This window comes from Simochromis diagramma, unplaced genomic scaffold, assembly GCF_900408965.1.
Source record: "Simochromis diagramma unplaced genomic scaffold, fSimDia1.1 OVJJ01000604.1, whole genome shotgun sequence".
Taxonomy (NCBI): domain Eukaryota; kingdom Metazoa; phylum Chordata; class Actinopteri; order Cichliformes; family Cichlidae; genus Simochromis; species Simochromis diagramma.
Window position 1 is genome coordinate 2,411,972 of NW_024387416.1, and position 27,079 is coordinate 2,439,050.

General features: G+C 41.5%; 1 protein-coding gene across 9 annotated transcripts in view; it reads right to left on the reverse strand.

Moving 5' to 3' along the window:
- Nucleotides 1-27,079, reverse strand: part of kcnip4a (potassium voltage-gated channel interacting protein 4a) — a 147,895-nt gene that overhangs the window by 12,590 nt on the left and 108,226 nt on the right. Inside the window, exon 2 of one of the 9 annotated variants that reach the window (XM_040012228.1) lies at nucleotides 887-982. The exons of 6 other annotated variants lie outside the window; for them this stretch is intronic. In XM_040012228.1, coding sequence (XP_039868162.1) covers nucleotides 887-982 — 96 coding nt within the window. Of the gene's footprint in view, nucleotides 1-886; nucleotides 8,949-20,293; nucleotides 24,811-27,079 lie in introns of those variants that run through there. 2 more of the 9 variants (XM_040012231.1, XM_040012226.1) reach the window with 2 other exon arrangements.

Consider the following 27,079-nt stretch of genomic DNA (forward strand, 5'->3'; position numbering starts at 1 on the left):
AGTTCTGAAGTCCTTTCTTTGCCTCACACGCCACATTCCTTTATCGGACCCTTCACAAAACCAAACAAAAAAATCTGAATGCTCTTTTCTTCTCTACAACAAACATGACAGCAGAGGTAATTAGAGTTTTTTTGAGACCCCGGAACACAACAAGCCCTCGTGGCAGAGAGCCTCTTCATGAAAGAGGGTAGCTGAACCCTGTGAAATGTTTTAATGGGCCTTTAATGATAGCAGATGCTGTCTGGGCACTGTCACCGACTGCACTGTCCTCACAGCACAGCGTTTGACTTGTCTTGTGCAGGGTCTCTCATATACCTGAAGTGTGACACACTAAGTGCCTCATTAGCTCGAAGAGGCTTATTACGGCCCACAGTCAAAAGGCCAAATCTTTAAACGGACCATAATTAACCTGTTGCTATGGAACAAAAGCTCCGCATCCGTTGGGGGATGTCAGCTGATATAAAGGAAATAAAAATGGCTATTTGATCTCATTCTCATCATCATATTAGTCCAGAAACTGTAGCATTACAGCGGTGTAATTAACACATTTCTGTTCACCTGACCTGTTTAGCATCACATATTCTTTTTCGCGTCACCGTGTAATTACGACGAAACTAATCTGCAATATGCGAGTGTTTTGTTTCAGTGAAAGATGACAGTTTTGACTGTGAACAGCAGAAAAACATTTTTATTCCCTTCAGAAAAGAAAGAAAAGATTTCACGTTGCAGCTAAAATGCAGCTCCGTCAATCATGTGTGACTAAAGCCTGTACTGGCTGAGAAAAGACACAGAAACAAAAGAACATCTTAGACAACAGCAACAAAATCATCAGAGAGACAGAGTGAAGGGAGAGAGAGGGAGAGAAAGCCTTGGAAGAGCCACTTGCTTTGATTAGTGGAGGATGGCTTTTTGGCTGTGGAGCATGGAAAGAGCCTCATGAGTCGAGCTCTCACCCCGCGCTTGTGGACAATCTGAGGGTAACCTGGGAAATACAGCATTAGGTCTTGTGGGTTACCCAGGCAACCAAGAGCCTCAGAACACTGTAGGACGCAGGACATGCAAGACGTGAGGGTCTAAGTTTGGACATGAAGCTAGCTGTCTTCAGGACAACAACACAGTGTTTTTGCTCTGCAGCAAGCAGCCTCAAAAGGAGCTCGGCTTGTGTCATTTTGGCTGTTACTAATTAGCTTTTAACACAATGCATAGCACACTGATGAGTAGTTTTTAGCTATTCAAAATCCTCAGTATAGGTCAAAAAAAAGAAAGATGGATGAAAAGGAAAAGGAATTTTTCAACATTGTCCTGCTCATTCTGAGGAGAAGTTGTCATGGCAATATCTCCCTTCAAATGGGAAACTCATCCCCAACAACAGGTTGAACCATTTGCACCAAGGACGAAAAACTTATTTTACATCACGTGCCACCCACAACCCACGTAATTTTCAGATTAGAAGGCCCAGCGACACTCTCCTTCCTGTTACTGTGACGACTTTAACTGCACTTTTATACCAAGAGCTCTTAATATAAGGAAAGTATGACAAAAAATATGTCAGACGTTTGCTTTGCTTTAGCTTTTTTTGTTTGTTTTTACTGTGGATATGTTGTAAAAACCTTAAATTTCTACAGTAGACAGTAGAAAACTGGACATTTTCTTGCATTTATCTGTTTATCTATTACTTAATTACTTTGGTGCATTATGAATGACCATGGAGGAGGTCTTTATCAGTAAGAAAAGCTGTAAAATTTATGAAAACGCAGTTAAAAGTCCAGCTTTTATGCAAACCTTTACCAGTCTTTACCAGGCCGATTTGGTCCGTAGGCCTAATGTTTGACACCCCTGAGCTACACTACACTTCTCTTAATCCAGCCGAGAAACTTCTTAGACTGAACCAACTGGCAGATCAACAGACATTTTTATTTACTAGCACTGCTGAAGTTATCTCTGAATTTACTTCACGGACAGTGCTCCTAACAGATAAAAACAAGACCAACGAGGAACTTCTTCTTCTGTTTAGCTGAAACAGTACAAAGCTACTCCCAAGACCATCTACGAACTGTCTTTGGATTCTGTGCTTTGTCTACTGAGCTAGTCCGTGGCTTTTAAACAGATGTGCCCTTATATCTAGATTTAGTTGAAAAGTAAAACAGAAAGAGTTGTCCTTTAGGCTGAGGTTTATTGCAAAGAGTGTTCAGGCCCTTTAAATTTACCCACTGAGCAATTTTATGTTGATTAGAGAAAGGCCTAAAAGATCTGTCAAAACCTGTAATTCCTACTTGTGTCAACAGTGTTTAGTCCATCGCCTTGAAGCTGCCAATTTTGGGGTTTGCAGAGGTGGTGAAGAGGAATGGCGTCTTTTTAACCTTTTTAACCAAATTTATACTTAAAGTAGCATCTTTGTAATGACCTGAGAAGATGGCTTTTCACTTTCCAAGAGAACAGATCTTAACAGTGTTTAGGTGTCTGTGAAAGTTGCTTTCAATGCCATTTTGGTGTATTTTTTTTGTGCAGTTTTGATGCGGGTTGGTGAAGCTATGAACTACAGGTTCAGGACTGCAGAAGTGTGAGATAGGACTAGTTCGCTGGTTACATTATTAATCAATCTCCAAGCACATTGTTCTCCATCAGTGTAAAAGACGGGCTCTGAATGTGATATGGAGGCTCATGACCTCGGGTCACGATGTAAGTTAATATCTCATCGGGTGTCATCTCTTCTCGCACATAATCAAGCTGGTTTCTTGACAAATGTGTTGCCTCCTCTTTAATTTAACAAAGTGGTGCATTCAAGGTAGGAATTGATGACCCCGCTACACACCCCAAAAAATCTTCTGTTGTATGCAAAACCAACGCGTGAATATGAAAGCCATTAAGTAATAAGTCCACAGTGTTTCCAAAAAACTCCACGAGCCCATTTGCGCTCCCTCTCCAGGCTATTGTGAAAAATTTAGTTCAAGGTTTGACGGCAGCTGTGGGTGTTAAGACGAGTGCTGTGAACCATTTGTCAATTGTGCACCAAGCACAAGGCAGCGCTCGCAGGAGAAAACAGTAATAGAGATGTAGCTCATGGCATGTTTATAACTAACTAGTTAAGATGGCTGATGAGAGTTGCAAGAGGTCTCTATAAACCTGGGCTATAAAGGGATGTAGTAGTAACAATTACATCATTGTACAGAGGGCATGGAAATAGTGTCATAAATCTGCAGCCTACACCGTCATGAAGTGTAGAAGCAAACTGGAGGTAGAGGAAAGAGAGAAATGCTCCTTGAAAAGGTTGTTGAATTAATGATAATTAATGTTAATATTATTCTTTTGGATCATCTACTGTTTGGATCAGATGTTGCAGACTTACACTAACGATGTATCATACTTGCTTTATTTGTATGAATTCATGTATAAGCAAAAGTGGCTGAATTGGAGGAGGAAGAAGCTCAACCAAGCTTAGCCTTAAGCGTGAATTTTTACTCCTAATTTTGCCAAATACTTATTCCAGAGAGCTGGAAAGAAGCCCCGGCAGAGTCAATATTTAATGTGTCTCTGCCTTTTCAGCCTCACAGTGTATAAAGCATAAACAGTGCACACTGTGTTAATGGACCACAGGCAAACCGCAGAGTGTAGATGGTTAAAAGCTCTTAGGTCTGGCCACATAATGACCAACATTATTGTGCACAACAAACTTGTTTGCTGTGAAGAATCTCTTTCTGTTGAAGGCCGCTTCATATTGCCTCCTCTGATAACACAATAACTTTGAGATTTAGAGGATGAAGCTCTCATCTGTTCTCGTTACCTCGGTGACACACACACCTTCCTACCTGAGTGGAGAGGAGACGTCTGAGTGCCCCCTCACTGAGGTTGAACTAGACAGATGTTGCTTTTGTTATCAAGATATATTGGTCTTGACAGCAAGCTGGCTTCATCTGGAGGCATTACTGTGCTCCAGAGAGGCACCTTTTTCTACCTTGGAGCTCAAGGACATCATGGAGAAGGGCCTTTAGTAGATTCTTTAGCAGCTGAACCGAGTTTAGGAGGCAGCGCAAACATTACAACGAATCTCGACTGTACTGAAGCGACAGGATGACTTAGCAAGAAGGCAATAAAAGCTGATCTCTAAAGTGGAACGGAGTAGAGCTTGAGTGACAGAGTGCTTAATCAGGCAAGAAAAGAGCAAACAGTCACGGCTGTCTGATTAAAAGTTGCCCTTTTATTTTATTGACAAAAAGGATTCGTCGCTCGACTGTGTGTGATTCTGTGAAGAACAGCTCAAGCTGTGTCCTCCTGCCCCTTTGATAAAGGTCAAAGGTCGCACCTTTGCCGGTATTGCACCGCTTGTGTCCAGTTCATTAAAGGCAATAAAACCGCTGTTGTTGTCCTGAAGAATTAAGTATATCATGCAAGTCTAAACATTTACTTCACTGGTTTAGTTAATACGTGCCAACTCATACCGTCATGCCATACTTTTGCCTTCCTCGAAAGAAAAAAAAATGACCTTAGCAGCTTCTTGAGTGACAGCAGCTATAATAGTAGGCTCTGGCTGACTGTACAGCTCGCCAACAACGTAATTCACAGCCACCTCTGAACAGCAAAGCTGCCTTCACTATTTTGGCCTGCAGCAATACAAGAGAATGAGACTGATGTCTCAGCAAAATGTAATTACCACATATCATAGTGTAACACGCTTTGCAGACTAAACTAAAATGGTCTACCACACAGTATCTTCTTTGTCAATGCCCTGCAAAAACACTTATATCCTGAAGAACGAATGTCAGGATATTTCCCTTCCTCCCAGTTTGGACTGATCAATCACGGCCCCGCTGCTACAGTCCCTTAATGTTTATTATATCAGGACTCATTCATTCCAGAGTTATAAGGTCAAGCTGGAGGATAAAACTTTACTAAATCAATCGGGTCTATAAACCGAAAGAGAGGGACTAATAAATACTTGACACACAGACACAACTGCTTACTATCAATAACTCTTGGGTCAGTGCTGTTGAGCTTTCTGCTTCTTTGTTGTGGTAAGAGGGGGTACGTACAGTCTGAAGCTGCATACAGCCAAATGATGGCCTCGGGGAACACATAGGACAGATGAATTTAATACAGTAAGTGCAAAAGACCTTACTCCGTGTGGGGTTCAAATTAAAATGATTAAACTGGTCTTTAGTGGGGGAAGTCTGCATTTAATCTGTGTGAAATTGTCCAAGATCGTTTTTAATTTCAGCCACTGATAGGCTACATCAAAGGCTGGATTTTGCTTCCTCTCCATCCGTCATTTACTTATTTGTTACAAGCTGCTTTTTATACGGTGACAGTCAAACACTGTGAACCAGCAACATGTGTCATTTTTAAAGACCTTCTATTTTGTGTGTGTGTGTGTGTGTGTGTGTGTGTGTGTGTGTGTGTGTGTGTGTGTGTGTATATCTAAGATTAGGTCTTATATACTTTAGCTCCAGCTGCTTTAGCACAGTGGCGCCAAGAAGGCAGAGCTCACAAAAGTAGGCCATGACTCCAAGGGAGCACAACTTATCTTCTAGCACCAACAGTTAGATAGGGTTTTACAGGCATTAGAAATGCTGATGTGCACTTGTACTGCTTCAGTAGGTGGTCTGAAGATGACCGTGACTGGACTGGAGAGTTTTGGTTACAGATGATGGCCAACTTAGAACAAAAATACTGCATTTAGGCACGGAAAGTGAAAACCAAGGTCTGGACATTGAATAAAACCTAAATAACGGAGCTTCATGTTTAAAATGTAAACAACAGCAGGTTTTGGTTACTCACACAGATGCGCTAAAGCTAAATGCTAGTGTCAGTTAGCTAACATGCGCACATACTTATAACATACTTATCTTTTAAAGTATCATGTTTTTACCTGCAGCCAAATTCAAAGATGCAGCCCTTGAATTTGGGCAATTAGTTTGCCATGTTAGCAACCTAAAATGTTCCTATTCAGCATTATACCCATGCTGCTGCTAGCTTAGGCTAACATTAAGCATGTAAACAGAAAAAGGGGGAAAGCTACATACAGAAACCAAAAGCTGATGATGACAAAATCTCAAATTCTTTAATACATCAATGTTTACACATCCTTAAATTTATATTCATGAAAAGGATTGTTTTTCTGCCCTATTTTTGAGCCACACTATACAAGACACTGTTCTAGATTGCTGATGCCATATAAACGGCGGGACAGAGAGAGCTGTTGATTCTGAATTTGAAAGATGGTGATTTTCACTCATTTCCGAGTCAGTGCTGGGAAATGAGACCAATGGTGTGGTGAGTAACCACAGTCCTTAAATTTTAAAAGAAAGTAATAACTCCCCCTCAACTCCACCATTTGGTTTTGGGCTATAAAATCATTGTTGGAAACATATTTTACACACTGTGGCAGAAAAGTACAGAGCTCCCCCAGAGGTTTTTTTTTTTTTTAAATCCCTAGGGAAAGTTTTCTGTAGTTGGAAACGTGACTTTAGATGCATGTGCAGCACATCCTTAACCTCATGAGACCTGAGCTCTTTTTTGGGATGCACGAGATGTAACCGGTCTGAGACACGGGGTCTCAGAGGTTAAAATAAATTAATAGAAGGACGAAAACTTCATTTAAAGTAGCTACAAAAGATACCACAAATACACCACATGTACGGCTGGATCAAAAATTAATCATTATGTGGTGTTTTTAGTATCAGTTTCCATAACAGACTCATGTCATCATGCTAAAACTATAATAAACAGATGTAAAAAACAAAAAACAAAAAAACCCTTCTTATCAGATTGGCTTTAGTGCAGAACACTTCACTTTAACAGCAATAAATAAAGAGATAGAGAGAAGAAATAAACTCTTATGAGTTATTGCAGCTTTTCTGGAGCAATGAAATAACAAAGATCATAACAGAGACAGTAAATAAGTGATGTAAATAGCTCTTTTCAAAGCGTCACTTACTATCAAAACCTGCCTGAATAAATCTGACTTCCTCACATTCACCAAAGTAACCACTGAGACTGGCTATCGATAAGCTCCAGATGACAACCAAACTCAAATCTGATCTTATCTTAACCCATGCTAACTCCTAATATAGCAGGTTCTGAATCCTGGCAATGCAACACAGGAAACTGAGGGTATCAAGTTAATCACAAGGCTGTGCTGTTTCCTCTGTTGGCCTTTTAGGGTCAAAATATGCTAACATAACAGCAAGGTATGGATGACTGCAATGGTTGTCAAACACACTACTGACTCAGATATTAAATAGTTCATATCCAAGAGAAAATAAAATGAGTGAATTTTAAGTTTGTTGGCTTCCAGCATGATTTGATTCGATCATTTTTTTAGGCACAATATGGTCAGCAGTGATTTTCTGGGATCCTCCAAGTCACCTGTGTGAGTGATTGTATGTGGCGGAGGACACCAGTGCTGCTGTCGCTTCTATCTGCATCCTGATGTGTATCTGGTCGAGAATCAAACTGGTTTAAAAGAAGTAATTAATCGCTCTGCACAAAATGGGATTGTTTTACTAAGCTAGAGATTTAGTGAGGCATTGGTTCACTGAAGTGCCAGTGATTCCAACGATATTGGATAGTCCGTCAACAAAAATATACTGCCTTTTCAACAACTTCTGCTTTATAGGTTTTCTGGGGTTTATAAAAAAAAAATTAATAAGCTCTTTACAAAGACAACAAATGACAACATGCCAGACATCATTTATTAAGAGATGGATGGTATTGGATATTTTGAAGTGTTTACTGTCCTCAAGCCAGGTTTTAAAGTCAGTGGTTCCCCAGGTGTTAATCTCTTAACACCTTAATCTGTCTCCTGGTGGCCTCGAGACAGATCAAAGTTGGAGTAGAGTCCGAGCAGCGCCACCTCTTATCAGCCAAGTTTTACATTACAACAAAACACACAGCAATTTCATGGCATCTGCAGGGTCAGTGCCAGCTTAATTTGACTGGATCTTAGATGCAGCACAGCTATTTGCTTTTCCTTAAACATGCTTCATATCATTGAATGAACCAAACAGAGGCCAAATGACAAGAGGCTGTAAAAAAGGATTGTTTGATTGGATGGTATTTAAGTCGATGCTAGTGACTGGTAATTGCCATGCTGGTTTGTCAATACCTCGATTTAAATTCTCTCATCTTTCTAAAGGTCACCTTGGTATTAGTAATAGTCTGTATATGGAACATTTACAGAAGGTCATACAGCCAATTGATGAAATTCAGAGGCAAAGCCTTTTCGGTCATATAAATCTAATCTACTCAGCCGGAGCCAGGGGCTAGGATGCTTCTTTTAAGCTCAGTGTTATTTGGCTGTAACGCTACCAGTGTTTAAGTCCCAAGGCTGCATGCTGTTTTTGGGGGACAAACGGTTGGCAGCTAGCAATTAACTGAAATTATACCCAGAGACAAGGGACGAGGGCAGCAGATGAGCAGTGTCTGGCAGCCTGCGCTTGCATGATTGGCACGAGTCCTAAAAAAAGGCCAATGTGATGTGAAACTGACCTGAAGTTACATCAACTCTGATGTCACAAGCTGTCTCCCAGCAGAATACTGAATTGCGCTAAGTGTTGTGTGGCTATGTTGATTTATTGCTCAAGATATGCTTCTGTCAACACTAAAACATCTGTTTACAGATGATACCTCTGGCGCAGATGCTAAACATAATGAGCATGCATTAGTGTAATGCTTGCATTACAGTATGTTAACACGTCGAGCGCAGCCAGATTATACAGATATGGGTAAACAGTTTTCAAGCTACAAAGCAGAGCAGTAAATGGGCTTTAGCTGAACACTTAGAGCACTTTGTACTACAAGCATCATTCACCCATTCACACAGTCATACAGCAATTTATTCTGTGCTTTTTGGCACTTTCCCTAACATTCACGCGCACAATCACACTCCAGTGGATGAACTGGGGGCAACTTGAGTTGCAATACATTGTCCAAAGACGCAACAAGCAGACTAGATACACAACCTGCTCTACCTCTTGACCCGCAGCCGCCCAGTGAAGCAGAAGGTAAGCAGAAGGTTACCTAAGTCAGATGCCAAACCTCAGAAGTCTGGCATCAACTTAGATGGGGATGATGTCACTGCATCAAGACAGTTGACCCTGCTACAGTAGTAACATTGGAAGCACAAGGAAAAACTGGATTTCTTTTGCTTCTAACAAGCTCGAGTCATTCATCCATCACTAGTAATTCAGCCCGGTCGCAGCAGATGGCCCCGCCCCTCCCTGAGCCTGGTTCTGTCGGAGGTTTCTTCCTGTTAAAAGGGAGTTTTTCCTTCCCACTGTCGCCAAAGTGCTTGCTCATAGGGGGTCATATGATTGCTGGGGTTTTCTCTGTATGTATTATTGTAGCATCTACCTTACAATATAAAGCACCTTGAGGCGACTGTTGTTGTGATTAGGCGCTTTATAAATAAAATTTAATTGAATTCAATGTCTAGGTGCAACCCATTCATGGACAGTGCCTGATCCTCCATGAATCGCTTATTTACCAAGTTATAAATACATAAAGTAATAGTACAGATTGAATGATTTACTACTCTTTGCATTCACTGCCATCATCTTGGATTGTAAAGTCGAAGATTGCAGGACATGTCCAGCTCTCCAAGCCAGGAATTCAATTTGGGGGGGCAACTCAGAAGTTAACAAATGGAACATAGCATAATGGCTAGTTTATGGTGACTGCATTCACTGTGTCCCATACCAACTGGGACATCGTAGCCCTGTCGCTTGAGGCGTGCAGGACTCCCTGCAGTCTTCTCCTAAATGATAGGTGTTGCCACTCAAAATAAAGTTCTGCATTAGCGATGATGTGGGAGTAGAGGGAGTCAGAAAGTCTTAGCTTTTCGGGCTGTTGCAACGTTTCCTTCTGTATAATCTGGGAATCTCTGAGCTCCTGTACTTAAATATCACTGACATGGTGGTAAAGGCTCACGACAAGACCAAACGACACTAAAGAATGGAACACACCAGTAACTGTGAAGTCAATTTCGGTGCGTGCTGGAGGGCATTCAAATGTGGTATCTACTCAGATGAAAGTGACACCATGTATATTCAACTCGGAACACAGCTGTTTGGGGAAATACATACTGAACTTTGGAAATATGCCAAGTAATAAAACTTAATAGCAAAGAGGTTGAAAGCAGAGCAAAAGCACCAATGAATCCATCATCTCCAGATCCGCCAGCAGACAGATTTTGCCTCTACCCGAAGCACTCTGAACACCAGAGCTGCCAGCAGTGGACATCTGCTGATTACAACACATTTTTTTTCATGTGTAAGATCTGCAGATTCAAGTCAGTGAGAGATAAGTAATTGAAACGCAGGCCTCATGCTATAGCAGATAAATGAGAGGAGCAAAGAGGGAGGTGGATACAGACCTGCCATTTGTTTCCATTTTGGTGGCCACAAATACAAATAAGCTCTGAGACCAGAGTCAGCCAAAGTGATATGTCATTTCTGTTATTTAATAAAACAGTTTCTTATGGCAGGCAGGAAAAATGGCAGTGTAATCGCTGTAGTAATAGGAAGGAGTTGGAGGGCAAGGTCAGTCGAGCAAATTTCTTAGACCACATGGAACAGTGCAAACTCTTTTTGCTGAGATATGAATTTATTTATCCAGAGACATATTAAAAATTCTGCGTCATGCTGCCAGTAATGAAAAGAACATCCAAACGAGCCAATCCAAGGAGACTGGGAACGGATCCGTGTGAACAGAAGCCTTGACTATTCCCTTTACAGCAGGTTAGCTATTACAAGACAGAAGGCAAAATATCTCCAATTACAGTGGCTCTTTACTGGCACCAGGAACACATTATCCAATGCTTTCCACCATTAGTACAATTTGCTACAGCTTCTATGTTGCCTAATGCAATAATAGTAGTTTTAATTAGTTTAAACAAGCGGATACCGAAGACATGTAGGAACTAATTTTTCATGCTGAGTATGGCCAGGACCATAAAAAGCTGTCCTTTCCTGTTCTGACCTGAGTGTGAGTGACTGCACTGACTGGTGGTCTGGGAACCGGATGCCAAGGTTCTTTATGAGCGAGAGCGGACTCTCACGCCGGCCATAATGACACACTATCACCATTTATTGGAATCTGGGGGAAAGAGCAGTCTATGTTTTTAATTGCAATCATTTGTCATGTGGAAGTGCTTCAATAATAGTCTGTCTCTAAGAAAGCGTTGCTACAGCAGTGGAAGGAAAGGAACTTTGCCCTTTCTTCTCCAATCATTTTAAAGATTATAAGATGGGACAAGGGAGGGAAAAGGAGGTTTATCATACTTCAGCTCCAAAGATTAGAGCTTTCACGCCAAGAAAAAAGGATACCCGGAGAAGAGATGGTCTTTATGACTAACTTCAGAGTGAGTCATCCTTATTCCAGCTGCTGACACTGACGCTACCAGTCACTCAGAAAAGCGCATCAATGGATTAATGGATTTTACCCCAGACAATGTTTACAGTGTAATTCACATCAACAGTCTGAGATGCCAAAACAAACTTTTGAACTCACATCCAATTTTCTCCATAAACTGCGGCTCAGCCAAAAGACGTGATGTGATCACTTGAAGGGGAACAAAATGGCCCCAATAGTTGATTAACGTTTTACTTACTTCCTCCATTATTTCTCTGACAGTGAGGCTTTTACTCTGCCACCGCTATTGTGATGAAAAGGAAGTAGCCAGCTGGGATGATTTATGGTCTGCAACACCAGCCAATAAGATCCAAATGAGCTAAGTGATTTTTTTCCTTCCTTTTTATTCAAATATAGAAAAGTATTATTTCATGTGCTCGGACTACATTAACATTTTCCTGTAGCTTTACAGCTGATGATGTATGATATTTCATCAGACTCAGTGCAAATTCAGACTTGTCCTTGCTCAGCAAATGGTTTCAATATAACAGAGGAATCTCTCGTGATATGAGATTGGTTTGCGAGAGGTACAATTCAGCACTTTATATTTCCCAGTGTCCCAGTTCTTTTTACAATAGTGCACACCACTAAATTCTTCCAAAAAGCCCTGCTGTTCAGTTAGTCGAGGAGTTAAAATCAAAACAAATAGAAGAAACATCAGTTGTGCCCAAACATGCAGACCCACCTCCCCCAGCTTCCACCCACAAACAACAAAAAAATAAATCCTCAGTGAAATTAATGGGGACTATAAACCCCACTGAATTCACAATCAACCACAACAAGAAACAAGAAACATGCATTATGAATAAGAACTGATGTCCTTGGTTTAATTATGGACAATACTGGTGCTGGAATGATTATTCATTTTGCAGGCTAATTAAAGCCAGAAACACGCTGAATGAGCACGCTTGTTGTGCAGCCTTGATTAAAAAAAAAAAGGGGAAAAGCACGTGCAACTTCAAAGGTCTAGAGATGGTTGAAAGAAGCAAGGCTCAAGCTTAAATTAACCCCAAAAAATGCAACACCAAATCCTTAAAAACCTCTTAATGTATTCACAAGACAATATGCTTTGGAGGTTGTGTCCTACATCGCTGCGCTGTATGTACAGGTCATTTAATTAAGTGCATCTTTAAGTATATATTGTGCCTCCTGCTCACTCGTCCATGGGGAGCTTTTTCATGCTGCCATATCTCGCAGCATATACATCCTTGCCTCAGAAGCATGCAGCTTACTTTTATCACCACTTATTACCAGTGATGTTTTCATCAACATTGATTGCTTGTGTGATACTTGCCCTTGCTTTGCTTACTCAGATTGTTGGGATAAGTCCTCTTACTTCCACTAAGATCCACTGCCAGGTCTTTCTTGCCTCAAAAGACACCATGAGGACCGGTAACGCAGCACAGGTGGTTGCTCTAAAGCATAGAAAGTAGCTAAAGGAAATTAGACCATTTGACTGTTGTGCTTTAAATTTACTGCTGAGTGGATGAGAGATTAAAGCGCTACAAAACACTTTACACTTCTTTACCTTTGACTGGATTTGTTTCCAATCTTTTAAAAGTTTGCCTGCTGGACTAACTGACTCAACTTTGATGATATGTGACTTAAATAAAACAATCCCATAATAAAGATGCACTAAACCATCTACGATGTCCAAAAAACAACGCGTTTGAATGAAAAATGAACGCAATGCACTTAAAAAAATGAAGAATACCTTTTTGGTATTTTACAGTGATAAAAATCCCTCACAGGCTGTATGCCTTGAACAATATCATAAGTATGTGTACAGACAATGAAGACATAAAGAACAGCACAGTTAGCTGTCATTCTCCTTCTGCAGGGGTCGGCAACGGAAGGGTTAACTGATGGCTCGACCATAGCTGGACTGGCCATCAGGCATACCGGGCATTTGCTCGGTGGCCCGGTGACTTTTTTTCCCCTTTGTAACGGTATAAACACTGAAAGGTGGTGGATTAGCCAGATGCTGGTCGGTGTGTAAAAATAACTCAGTTGTTTGGTGGTGGCTATGGTGGAGCTTCCTCAGATTCAGTAAAATTAGCAAGTGGTGGAGGCCAGCAGGTGGATGAGAGAAAGGGGAGGCAGGAGGAGAGACCGCCGGTGCGACTGTCAGGTGAACTGAGCTTCAGGTAAGAAGTTATGACCTGCAGTCTCTCTGGGTCAGATATAAACCAAGTTTAGGTGCAGTTTATTTTCGTTGTGCTGACTTTTTACAGTCAGCTACAATAACTCGTACTGCGTACTAGCTAGCATGACGGAGTTTCTATACTGCTGGATGGGTGCTATGATGTTACTTACTGATAGTGAACTTTATTTAATTTATAAGGTTAGTTATTAGAGTTGCCAAACGCCCCGTAAAAAGACGGAATCGTCCCGCATTGAGAGAAAATATTACGCGTTTCGTGTTGAGGTGAAAAGGAACAGTTTGTCCCGGACTTCAGCTAGAATGAAAAAAGGACACAAAGCTGGAGTTATTCTGTGTCTTTGCTGCACAGCTGCCTCTTCTCCTCTCATTCTCTCCCCTCCCTCTCCTGTTGCTACTTCAATCATGAAACTGATCAATGATCAGCTGATCGGCTTTTCTCTCTTGTTTGTTTATCGCCCACTTTGCACCAGAAAGAGGAAACCAGCGGATGTCGCGCTAAACAACAGCAGCACGTTTAAACTTGATCAGCTGTTGTTAGAATTTATTTAATATTAATTTCTAGTATCAGCTGATGTTTGCTGGAGCCACAGCTGTAAAAGCTGCTGGTCATGATGTCGGTTTGTATATGTGGTAAGAGGGAAACATGAAGATGAAACCAGGAGATGTCCTTACTGGATCATCAGAGCTGAACAGGTGATGGAGAAACATGTTTACCTTTTAGGTGACATGAATGAGTTGAAGGGAAGTTATGAACTGAGAGACAAATAACACCAGGATCCTTTTCTAAGTAGCTGACAGCTGGTAACTGTGCAGGGGCGGGTCTAGCAAAGTTTTGCCAGGGGGGCCAGGTAGGGCATTAACAGGGAGAGGGGGGCACAAAGAAATACTTTCTTATTCTCATTTAAAATGTCCAGCTTTTATTAAATAATTATCTGAAGCTTACAACCAAAGTTTTTATCTGACGTAAAATGTATAGAAATCATACATATAGCATCGAAGTAGCTGGAATCCATAGATGTACGTGTTCATGGAGCTTGCATTGTCACCTGCTGGACATCACTACCTGACAAGTTTAACTGTCTTCAGAACATTGCAGAGGCCTTATTGACAGTATTTGGCTCTACATATCTGTGTGAGCAGATTTTCTCTCACATGAGTGTCCTCAGGTGGCCGTCTGAATGCTGGACACTTGGAGACCCGTGTCTCTGAGTGGGAGACCAGAGATCACATTAACATGTGTGTCTCTGTATTAACAGACATGCCATATTGGCTTAGTTTATTTTTCTTATCATTGTTGTGAGGAGACCATCAATAGCATTTGTATTTTCTGTATTTTCTGTATTTGCTGTTATGGATAAAAAGTGTCTTTTTTTGTTTCAAAATTGCTGATAACTATTCGCTGATAGCTGCCAACATCTGCGAACAAATATAATTCTATAAAGTGGTTCTATATAGTGTGTAACTGTTAATAAAGAGCGTTATTAAATTTATTGCTAATGCAATCATATGGCACATTGACTTCTGAGGAAATTTTAAATGGCACTCGCCATCAGAAAGGTTGCCTACCCCTGTCCTACTGTATGGCCAGCTTCATGCCGAGATGATGTGATTATCAATGACAGGCATGTCAGAACAGCTTGATCATAAATAAATGCCACCAAACAGCAACAGAAAGGTCACTCATAATTTTGGATGATAAAAATTCACCAGCTGTGGGTTCCAAAGATTTTTACGCAGCAGGCTTTAGACATCTTGCTGCTTATTAACATTAGCTGAGCACGATTATAACACTCAGCAAAGCTTGGTTGATCCTTAACACCCAATCAAAGAAATCTGAAACAAAAGCGGTGTCACAATGAGCTCTAACTATATTTGCGCTATCAGCATGTTCATCTTCTTAACTTAGCACATTGATCTAAAATGTGTTAGTTATGTTTAACAAAAGGTGTTCACAAGCTAAAGCAGTGGAAATGGACAGCAGGACATAAAAATTGTCTAAAGACAATTAATGCAGTATCTGTAGAGATATCGAAATGTAAACCAACTGGTGGTGCTTCAATTGGCTTCATCCATATGACTGTGCATCCATTTTCTTCCCCTTTTCCAATTCAGGGTTGCTGAAGCCTATCCCACCTGTCACAGGAGGAGAGGAGGGGTACACCCCACACAGGTTGCCAATCTGTTTGCAGAACTAACGCATAGTGTCTTTTCTCCCGTCTTCCTCCCCTCAGCCCAACTGGTGGCAGTAGATGTGATCCATCCCTGAGCCTGGTTCCATCAGAGGTTTCTTCCTGTTAAAAGGGAGTTTTTCCTTCCCACTGCCGAAAGCTTGCTCAAAGGGGATCGCCTGATTGTTGGTGTTTTCTCTGTATTATTGTAGGGTCTTTACCTTTCAATTTGCCTTGAGTGTTGTTGTGATTTGCCACTATTTAAATAAATTGAGCTGAATTTAACTGAATGGAGACAGACAGCCGACTCACACCTACAGGCAATTTAGAATTTTGCCTTACCATTTAGAATCCATCACGTCTTTGGACTGTGGGAGGAAATCAGAGTACCCAGCAAAAACACACACTGACACAGGGAGAATATGGAAACCAGGACCTTCGTCGATCATTCTTCAAACCATCCATGAGATATGTGATTATCAACAAAGTAATGAACAACATGATGTGTTTCAGATTAGGTACCGCCATACTAACACCCACTATTCTATGTGTACAAGCGTGTCACTGAGTGTATCTCAATGCTGTGCTTTCAGTTAAAAAGTTAACTGAGAAGCCCTCAATTCTTGCTTCCTTTTATCCCCATTTCAGGGAAAGGAAGGGACGATAAAGCAAGTTTTAGCTGCTAGAAAGAGGGTACACCAACACCAGCGATGCTAGTTAGCTGTAGCGCGCTAAAAGTCGTAGATTTATTTCAGCCACTGTGGGTAAAAAAAAATTGCAGACTGCGTCAAATGTCATTTTAAGTAGGTGCCTGACACGCCGCGTTCAGCTTTACCCCTTCACCTTTGATCTCACACGGCCCTGTGAAAATGCATGCAGAAGTAAGCTGTAACGTACTACACAATAGTACAAGTGTCCAAACTGACTGAAACCATAAGAGTGGCTATGATGACGGTCCAGTTAATTGCAGGTGATTATTATGTCTGGCTCTATTATCTTGGCTTGATTTTACTGGAGTTTTTGTCTGCATCATCTACAAGCATAATTTGTTGGTACATAAGAGTCCTGTCACTTATGCACCAACAAATTGAGCCAACATGCTCATTAGCACTTTATTACCACTCTAAATAAATAAATAAAAACAGGCAATAGGGAACAAAAAAGGGTCCTGGTCAGTTGCTGACACAAATTCTTTTTATTTGCCCGCCTTTGAAAATCCAATCAAGGTCACACAGAACATAAGAACATTGTTAGATGAATGTCGGTGCTGAGATGCTCCGTCCTCTGAGCCGGTAATAAACAAACGGCAGGTCCAAATTGACACAGCGTTCCATCACCGTTCTGGTAATTGCATGCAGTGTGTGCGTGTTTGCAGGGCTACGAGGTTACTGTCGGGGGTGTTGCTGTGTACAGCTGAACCAGAGAATAATTCATCATTTCGTGACATACTGATTAGCCTGCACCTTGAGGCTTGAGTCTTTACTCAGCAGTTTGCAATACTGCATTATGTAAGTAGAAATGTACATACGTGTGAGAAGGATCTGGATATGTTTGTGAATAAGCAAGTGTAAGAATCTACATTGTTATTCGCTATTCTGCAAGGAGGAGGAGAAGGCTTGGTGGTTGATTATTCAGCAAAAAACAAGCAAACATCGTAATTTCTCCATCTTTAACTCAGTCTCTAATAAAAGTGGTCATTACATTATTTCGCTAGCCGAGGTGGGCAAACACTTGCCAGCTGCGCTGCCATTCTGCTCAATGGCAACAATACAAGCACACATGCATCAGTTCTGCTGCATTCACAATTAAACTGAAGCAAGTGACTTTTGTGCAGCTTGCCAGACCTTACTTTTATTCACAGTGAATGCTCTGGTGATTGTGCACGGTCTGATGCAATAGTCCTGTTATATTTCTCCAACGTGAAAGCATGCCAGGAGCAGGGAGAGGCTGTTAATAAACTATTTCTCAGGATCTGAGGTCCTTACAGTCTGTGAAGTCGAAATAATCAATCCCAGGAGGTCAGACTTGATTTTTTACAAAGGGTACAGTTTCTTACTTGCTGCCAGCTGACTCTTTACAGTAAAGAGCGGAGCAGTGCTGGGACACATCCAGAGCGTGCTCTCGGCTCGAGATAACTCCCGTGACTGGAACGTTGCCAGTTTAAATCTACAGCGCAGCTGAGAAACTCCCTCAACATTTACCCCACACAGGCTTTTGAAAGAAAGACCTTTATCCTGCAGAAGCCCCAGCGGAGCAGCTCAGGTGGCCTGCAGTAGAGGGATGTGATCGTACTGGGCAGCTCCCAGCTGTGAACGTGTCTGACTGTATGAATGTTAAGCAGACCGTGCGCTTTCAGTGAACCTCTGTCCCTGGAGGTTTCTTCAAAAATAAAAGGGGCAAAAACAAACTATTTTAGTTATTGCAGAACGTGACAGCTGCTACAAAGGTAAATCTATACAACTGTGAGGTTTATATACAAGTGAAGCTACGCAGATGCTCGGCGGTTAAGACTGTCAACTCAGATATTTGCAAGCACAAGCCCTGAATCCTGATCTTAGCTTGGCCTTTCTGAAATGCAGTTCTTTTAGTTTTTTCCGCCCCTGCTGACTTGAAAATATGAACGCCGACTGAATAATGACCTTAAAGTTGTTTTCTGAGTTTTGAAAAATGCAGAAAAAACAAACCTGTTTCCACTCATTATTAGCTCCTCTTTCTGCAAGAAACTTACAAATGTGCAGAATACCCTTAAACCATTTGGAAACATGCTTGTTGTCTGTCCTGCTGAATCCTGGTTGAGATGATCAGTTTGTGTTTAATTCAAACCTCGCTTCAAGACATTTAGCTTTGTTTAACCGAGCAGTGGAAACAGGGAACACAACTGGTCTGTCTCTATAAAAGATGCCATCTAACACAGTGCAAAGTTCTCCTATTTACACATTAAGATATCTGCGCTATAGAAGCAGTTACAGGGAAACAGAAACTGTGGAATAATGTGCTGTTGACTAAATATATTCAGGCCTTTATTGGCTTTTAGCTTGCTTACTAACAAGATCTTTAGATGGAAAGAGCAATTTATGTCAACATGGGATCTGTGAAATGAAAAAAGGACCTTTACTAATTGAGCAATCAAGAAAGGAATAAAACTAAAAAGTAATTCTTAGTTGCACCTCGAGTTTTGATGATTTATTTGCTTCTGTATGGGCTTAATTACAAAATTTAACTTCTTTCTACCCCCGCATGCATCGTGGGAGATTTTAAGACTACACACAGCTTGCGTTTGCCAGTGTTGATATGATTACAAAAAGATTTGTGGTCTCTCATTTGAAAACCTATTTGCCTAATGAAAAGCATTTCGCGTGCATTTTCAGCCCCTCTCCCAATATCTTTTTACCATTCCCTCGTCCTGAAAACGACTGCAAACACAAACAAAACATCGATATCCACATTGACAGCCTGTCGGGCACCGCCGGCGCATGCATTCTGTAAGTAATCAGGCTCTGAGACGGCTCCGTGGAATATAAATCACATCAACAGGCAAACGGCACCCGACATGCCAGCCCTGACATCTGTATAATCTCACCGTCGCCGATAATCAATATCATGTCAGCTGCGTTTGGAGATGCAGAGCGAGGGGAAATCTGAGTCGCCAGTGTTTAGCGAGGCATGTAAACTGTTACGTCGGGCGTGAGGTTCACCATCCCCCCAACCCAAATGAAAACCCAGCTCCCAGGTGCTTTTGAAACGGCACAGCCAGAGACAGTCAACAGACGCTAACACGTCCATCTAAACACTCGTCTCAGGTCGGGTCAGGTCGGCTTTTTCCTGCTACTGACTAAAGCACATTATCGCCTCTCTATTTACTTGCTGCCCCTCTGAATATGCACCCACCTTTGATTGATTATTCTAATTACAGGTTAAGGTGTATTTACTGAGCAGCGTGTGCTGTTCTTCGGTTTGAAGTGCTTACCACAGTGCTCGACTTTATTTAACGAGACAGCTTCAGTAGGTCTAAACTGAACGCTTTCTTTTCTCATTCTGCGCTTGCCGAACTTCCCCGCTCAGTTTTCCTCAAGAGCAAAGTGAAATGCATGCACAAGAAAACAACAGAGGCTTCTAAGGTCTGAAATACAGAAATTCTCTTGCCTCTCAAATGTTTTGATCCTTCAGAAGTGCCACCGTTTTGCTGCTCAAGACATTCCTCGATCTCATCACAAGCTCACGCATACTTCTGTGACATTTCCTTTGCTACGCATTAATTAGACCGTCTTTTTGTGCTTCCCACTCCTGTTTTGGCATAACGATTACCTCAGTTAACTTCAAAACTTTTCAAATTGCAGTCTTAGAAAGTTTCAGAGAACTTCGAGCAAACAGAGAGTGAATCTAATGAGTCGAGGGAGCAGACGTGGAAAGCTGAAAAGGTGAGACTGATTGAAAATACATCAGCAAGGCTTATTACAGTCTATCAGTGAGCAAGCTTTAACTTGTTCTGTCTGCCAACCTCCACCTCCCTCCACCTCCCTCCACCACCCCAACAACCTCCAAATCAGTGTCTTACCCTCTGAGAAGCTGATGAGCCCCAGAAGGTGCAGGAGCTTGATGGAGGCAAACACCAACACCACGATGCCCACCGTCTGTAGCCCCTCAGTTTCCCAGATCGCGTTCAGCATCACTCCCCCTTCTGCCCACTCCCCACCGCCATACCCGGACCCGAACCCGGAGCCCGAGCCAGCTTCTTCTACTTCCGGGCCGCCGCCGGGACCAGGACCACCATTCCCACCTGGCCCCGCACTCCAGTTCCCCTGCACCAACTCCAGCGCTACGCCGGCCCAAACGCACGGGCCGGGCGCCCCCTGGCACCCGCCTTCTGCTCGCTTGTTCTCTAAATCCACTCTGGGTAAGGTTAAAATTGGAGATTAACAATCAGCAAGACTTGTCCTCAGGTTTGCGAGAAGCCTGAAGTCATTAAGGATGTTTCTGATTTCAAGAAGTCACTGAGAATTCAGGACGATCCTCTTCCTCTTCATTTCCTTCCCTCACAAACGAGGAGACCCTTGAAAGCCGGGAGAGCAAACTCTGCTGTTCTCTGACAGTTTGGAGCTCTCGCTCACTCTTTCAGGCGCACCGACTGCCTCGCTGCAATGTAAGGGAGGGAGCAGGAAAGGGGACGGATATGAGTGAGGGAGGGGAGATGGGACGGAGGCTGTGGGGAGGTGTGGTCCTAGAAGGCGCACAACCGAGCGGGAGCTACACATGTTCAAATTAACTTTAATCACAGGAGCGGCACAGCAAGCGTAACTGAATTCTGTCTGCTGGATAATTATACCATTAAATCAAGAAAACGGCATAATTCTGTGGTTATAGGGAAGACTGATCTTGGAGATGGGAGGCAAAAAAAAAATTAAATTGCAAAAAGCCGTACAGAGAGATCAAACTAACTTTTTAGCAAGGCAAGACAAAATAAATATCTCGTGGTTCAAAAGGAAGGAAAAAGAGAAAAAGCTGATAGCGTTCACTAGATAATCACCTACTTCAGGAGTAAAGAAAGCAACAAATCGCACAACTTTATTTAACTTAATCGCTTGTTTTTGAATCACATTTGATTGCGATGAGATGTGGCGAGCCGATAAAGAAAACTAGAGCGACAGAGACCGTGTGTGTCCAAGAGAGAGGCTGGTGCATGCAGTCAGCGTTTGGAGCAAATGAGTGAAGACACCACCATCTACTGGTCCTGTGCAGACTGTAATTATCACACAGCACAGCATTCAATATTTATCCTGTTTTAACCAAAGAAAGAAAATTACTCCCATTTTATTTTGAAAATAATAAGCTTTCATGTTTCAGGAAATCAATGCTTTAACTCCAATAACTACAAGTTCAGAACAAGTAGAAAAGCCACATTGAAAGCTTGTGCGTTTCTGTGAGTTATTTGCGACTGCAAACACAATTTCACTGCACTCTACTTGATTATTTTGACTCAGAATGTCCCTCTGCCGTGTAAGCTGTGAATCAATTTAGAGTAAAGTCCGACCATATATCACTGATGTAAATGCACAAAGCCAACTTGATTACAATCATCACAACAGGATATTATTTTGGCACTGTGAAAGAAACCGTGTCTCACCGCTTACTCAATTGCTCTATGATAAATATCCAGTGTGACGCAGTGCTCTTTTCCAGTGATGGAAAAACGCGCACTCATCCATTTACATGCGGTCCATCTGCCGCTGCTTTTTCTTCAGCAACACAGAATGGAAAGTAGGAGATGTAATTCCATGTTTTTTTTTAATTCTCTGAATAATTTAGCATGATGCTATTTGAAAAAGAAAATAATATTCAGCAGACATCCTGCTTAACCTGAATAGCCCAGAGCATTTTTAAAAAGTCGTTGGTATGGGAGACTTGTCCTTGCAAAGTGAGACATTTGATGAGGACTGAACTGGATTATTTTGTATGCAATAATTTTAAAAATGTGTATTTATTTGTATATTTGTATTTTGGGTGCGCTGTTCTGAAAACTGAGTTAGAGCAAAAAGTGCATCTTTAGGCAGTATAATACATATAATGTATTCTGTAATTACCTCGTGCAAAAGAGTCTACTTTTCTTCTCCAAACATTTAATGACTGCAAATATCTCAGTTACTCTGTGTCTGGATCAGCTTTCTATGCTTTTTTTTTTTAAAAGGAAGATTTTTTTTCCTAAGTAACATATTCAATCATTGCTTTTATCTGTGTTTTACTTAAATCCATCTATTACAGACACTAAAAGAACAGTCAGATGCCATTATTGCACTTCACAGCTTAGATAATAGCAGATAAAATAACTGTTGTTGTCAGATCTAGATGCCAGCAGTTTATCCCATAGTCTACAATCTATACATATATTTTTACTCTGAATTTGTTGTGTCCAAATCACAGGTGAGAGGATAGCAGACCAGTTAGTCCAGTCTTTTAAGTGGTATTTTCATACCAACTGTTTATGTTGGTTTAAGCTGAAAAACCTCCAATGATCCGACTCCACAGAATCTCTCAGCTATACTAAATCCCCACGTTAAGTCCCCCACATCAGTGAGCAACGTCATTGTTTGCATTCATACTTTTGTTCTGGTTGACTTTCATTGCTCTGAACTGCTCTTTTTGGATTTGGAGCTCATTAAATTATGAGGAGAAGTTAATTTCACTGAAATGCACATTTTCGAAGTATACACATTGTCAGTGCTTTGAAAACTGCATTTGTGTAGTGTACAAGGGCAAAATACGATATATACACACACACACACACACAAGCAAAAATGAATGACAACAACTCCATGAATTTAGGCATTTAGACACGGTCAAGCTGACCCCCTGAAATTCAAACTGAGCCAATTCTGAGCATCAGAATTTAAGAGATTCTGAATGTGGCATGGTTGTTGGTGTCAGACTGGCTGGTCTGAGTATTTCAGAATGGGATTCTAATGGGATTTTCTCACAAAACCACCTCATTGTTTGTCTATTTGTTTTTCAGAAGTGGCCCAAAAAGGAGAAAATATTCTGTGTGTGGAAGTCCCTGGCTCTAAAAGCCTTGTTGGTGCCAGAGGTTAGAGGAGAATGGCCAGACTGCTTCACGCTGATAGGAAGGCAACCTCATGGTGCGGGGCGATATTTTCTCAGCACATTTGGGTTCCTCGGTGCCAACTACACCCCACAGCCTACCTGAGTGTTGTTGTTGACCATATCCATCCCTTTATGACTACAGTCTACCCATCTTCTGATAACTGCTCGCAGCAGGATAATGCTTCATCTCACAAAGTTCTCACAAATCATCTCAAACTGGTTTCTTAAACACGACAATGAGTTCACTGTTTTAGTTCAGAGCCATTTTATTAGACTGAGTAACCAGTCTCAGTCTAATAAAGCACCTTTGGGATGTGGTGGAATTGGATATTCTCATCATTCATTACTATGATGCATACTTACACTTCTGGAAGGGGACACACATACAATTTATGAAAAATTAACTAACCTAAAAGTTTAGTTCTTCAGTGTCTCCTGACAACTCACAGCAGAGCTGCCAACATGTGGGCACTGGCACTGCCTCAGTGAAGCCACAGCCACATCACAAGGCATTCAGCGGGCCAACAGGGGCTTCACTATCCCCCTTTTCCAAAATCATGGCTTGGCTTGCCAAACACTTCCCAGAAGACCAATAGTTGATGAAACAAGTAGGAATAACTGTCCAATCATAACTTCTCTCCAGCATACAGATACCATCTTAAAACCATAAATTACTAAAGCTGTGAGGGCGGAGGTGAGACAAGTGAGAAAAGTAGTGGGGATTTTGTGGCAGTAAGCATTCACTCAGCTATTATCTAAGCCATGATTCTATCAACGGTGCTGACAGATAAATATTACACTCCACATCTTGCTCAATTAATGTCACACAAATTCTGGACAATCACCACTCTAAAAACTATTACAGGATGGCAGGTCTGACAGATAGAAAACCTGAAAATTCTGCGTTTATAGACCTGACAAGAATATTTATCTTCACGAGACTGAGATTACAAAATGATTTTATTTCGATATTGGAGAAGAAAATGGAAGCTGTGGAAAGCTGACACTTCTATCATTTGAAACAAAGGCCTGAGGGTAAAACACAGCTCCCTGAATGAGGCTCTATAGAGCTGCTCACAACACTAATGATTCAATAACCTGTTTGAGAGCACTGAAATGTTATTCAAGGAATATTACATTAAAGACCAATAAAGATGCCAGCTGCCTCAATCAGAAATAAAAATATGAAATTATCTCAAGGAATAAGAAGCCTTTCAGCTGTAACGTGAAAGGCTTTCCATTTATGTCATCGGGACTATTTAAAAGTCTTGAACCAACCCTCATTTCTTTCTGCTTTCCTACAAAAATTGGAAATAGGCGGGGGAATTTATTGCAAACATACATGGGAATACAATATAAGGCCAAAACAGAATTTGTACTTTCCTAACGAACTTGAAAGTCCATATTTGGTATCATATATTAATATTAATTCACATTTGACCACCTTTATTCTCAACAAGCTTCCTTGTAATTTCTTTAAGTCATCTTCAGGAATAGCTCTCCAGGCTTCTTGAATGACATTTAAAGCTCCTCTTTGGATGTTGGCTGCCTTTGATTCTGTTCTCTGTCAAGATGATCCAACACTACTTCAATAATGTTGGGGAGGCCAATCCATGACTGATAGGGTTCCACTGTGTGGTTTTTCTATTCAGGTATGCTTTTACTGCACTGGCAGTGTGTTTAGGATGAGTGATCCATCTACCCTCATCCATTCGCTTCCGCTCATCCTTCTCAGGGTCGCGGGGGGCGCTGGAGCCTATCCCAGCTGTAGGGTGAGAGGCGGGGTACACCCTGGACAGGTCACCAGTCTGTCGCAGGGCTAACACACAGAGACAAGACAACCATTCACGCTCACACCTATGAGCAATTTGGATTAATCAGTTAACCTATCCCCACTAACTGCATGTCTCTGGATGGTGGGAGGAAGCCGGAGTACCCGGAGGGAACCCACGCAAACACGGGGAGAACATGCAAACTCCACACAGAAAGACCCCGGCCTGATGGTGGAACTGAACTCAGGACCTTCTTGCTGTGCAGCAACAGTGCTAACCACCGTGCTGGATGAGTGATGAAAAATTAAATTGCTGTCAATCAGATGCTTTCCAGATAGTATGGTAAATGGTTCCATTGGGTTTTATTTTTTTTATCTGGGTACTGTATTACTGTAATGGCAGTGTGTTTGGAATCACTGTCATGCTGAAAAATGAGACCATTGCCAATCAGATGCATTCCAGATAGTATTGCATGGTGATGGCTGAAATTGAGTTTCAACCCATAACAGAGCCCCCACTATGTTTTACAGATGGCTGTACACACTCATTGCTATACCTCTGTGCTGACCTCCTCTGTACATAGTGACAGCAGTTCAAACCAAACATTTCCAAATTCAATAGACTGCTCCATAAGGCCTGCTACCACTGATTTTCAGTCCATTTCTTCTGTAATCTAGCAAATTTCATCTTTTTCTCCCTGCTTTCCTCGGCCACCGTGAACAGTAGACGGAAGAGCTGATAGGCCAGATGTAACGCAATAAGCTTTGTGTTATTGCAGCAGGTGCTTTGCTGAGTTGTCTGTTATGTGCAGATACAACACTGGTCCATCCTTAGAGTTAGGATTTTGTGTTTGAATGATACACAGGTCAGTGTCAACTGACTTAAAAAAGAAAGCCTGGAGAATTATTGCTTGACTTTAAAAAACAAACAAAAAAACCAAGTTAGCTCCTTGGAAACAAAGTATAAAGCTCAAGACTTTAGCAGAGCAATGTATGTTTAATGACAAAGAGCATTTGAAAACTGTGCACATCTAAAGATGTCTCCTTTTTTCCCCTCTGTTGAGCCACAGATGCCAGGGGATGTGTGTTTTTGAGAAAGACTATGGCAAAATAATACTATTATTTCCTGTGCTGTAGTTTGGCACAAAGGAGGTGTGCAATAATTTCTCTAAATCAGTTCATATTAAATGCTTTTAATTTGGTAGTTTCTAGTTATTCCTTCTACTAATTTTTGAGAACCATACAAGAGACATGTGCCTGATGACAGCTTGCACCAACCAAATCCCCACATTCATCATTCCTTCACTGAGAGCTTTCACAAAGACCTTGTCCAACCTCTATAACCTTTGTTAGATAGCATCTTTGAAAAGAAAAAGTCTGAAATGTCAAGTTGCACTCAGGTCTGGAGATTTGCCATGTCCAAATTTCTTATCTGCGATCAGGCAAGACAAGTCTGAGTGACAAACATGCAGTCCTTTTTGTTCATTTGCCGTTGTAGACTGATGGACACTGATCTTGGAACAGATTACATATTTTTCTCACTCACTTGCTGCCCACACGTCTCGTCACTTTTCATGCTCAGTATTCATAAGGGGAGGATCTTATCACGTTTGGTCTGGGCAGAGTGGACACGAAGGACAGGATTGACAGTACAGGTCACTGAAAAAGTCTCGCGAGCTTAAAGTGTTTCCTGTGTACAAGAATCTTATGCACCAGCCAAATGGACTAAAACTAAACAGTAGCCTATGTGAGGTTTTTTTCTTAAAAGATTTTACCCTTTTTTCCCCCGCACAGTCACTGCGTATGCATACCAAACAGGCCCCCAAGAACAAAACTCCCATTAAAAACTGGACACGTGTTATCTTTCTTAAGCACACGGTGAGCCTTGGTGAAAATACAAGACCAACAGCAGAGAAACTGGCTTCGATGTAACCGTCATTAATCAAAGCTACACCGATCGGTGGATGGGAAAAGAGG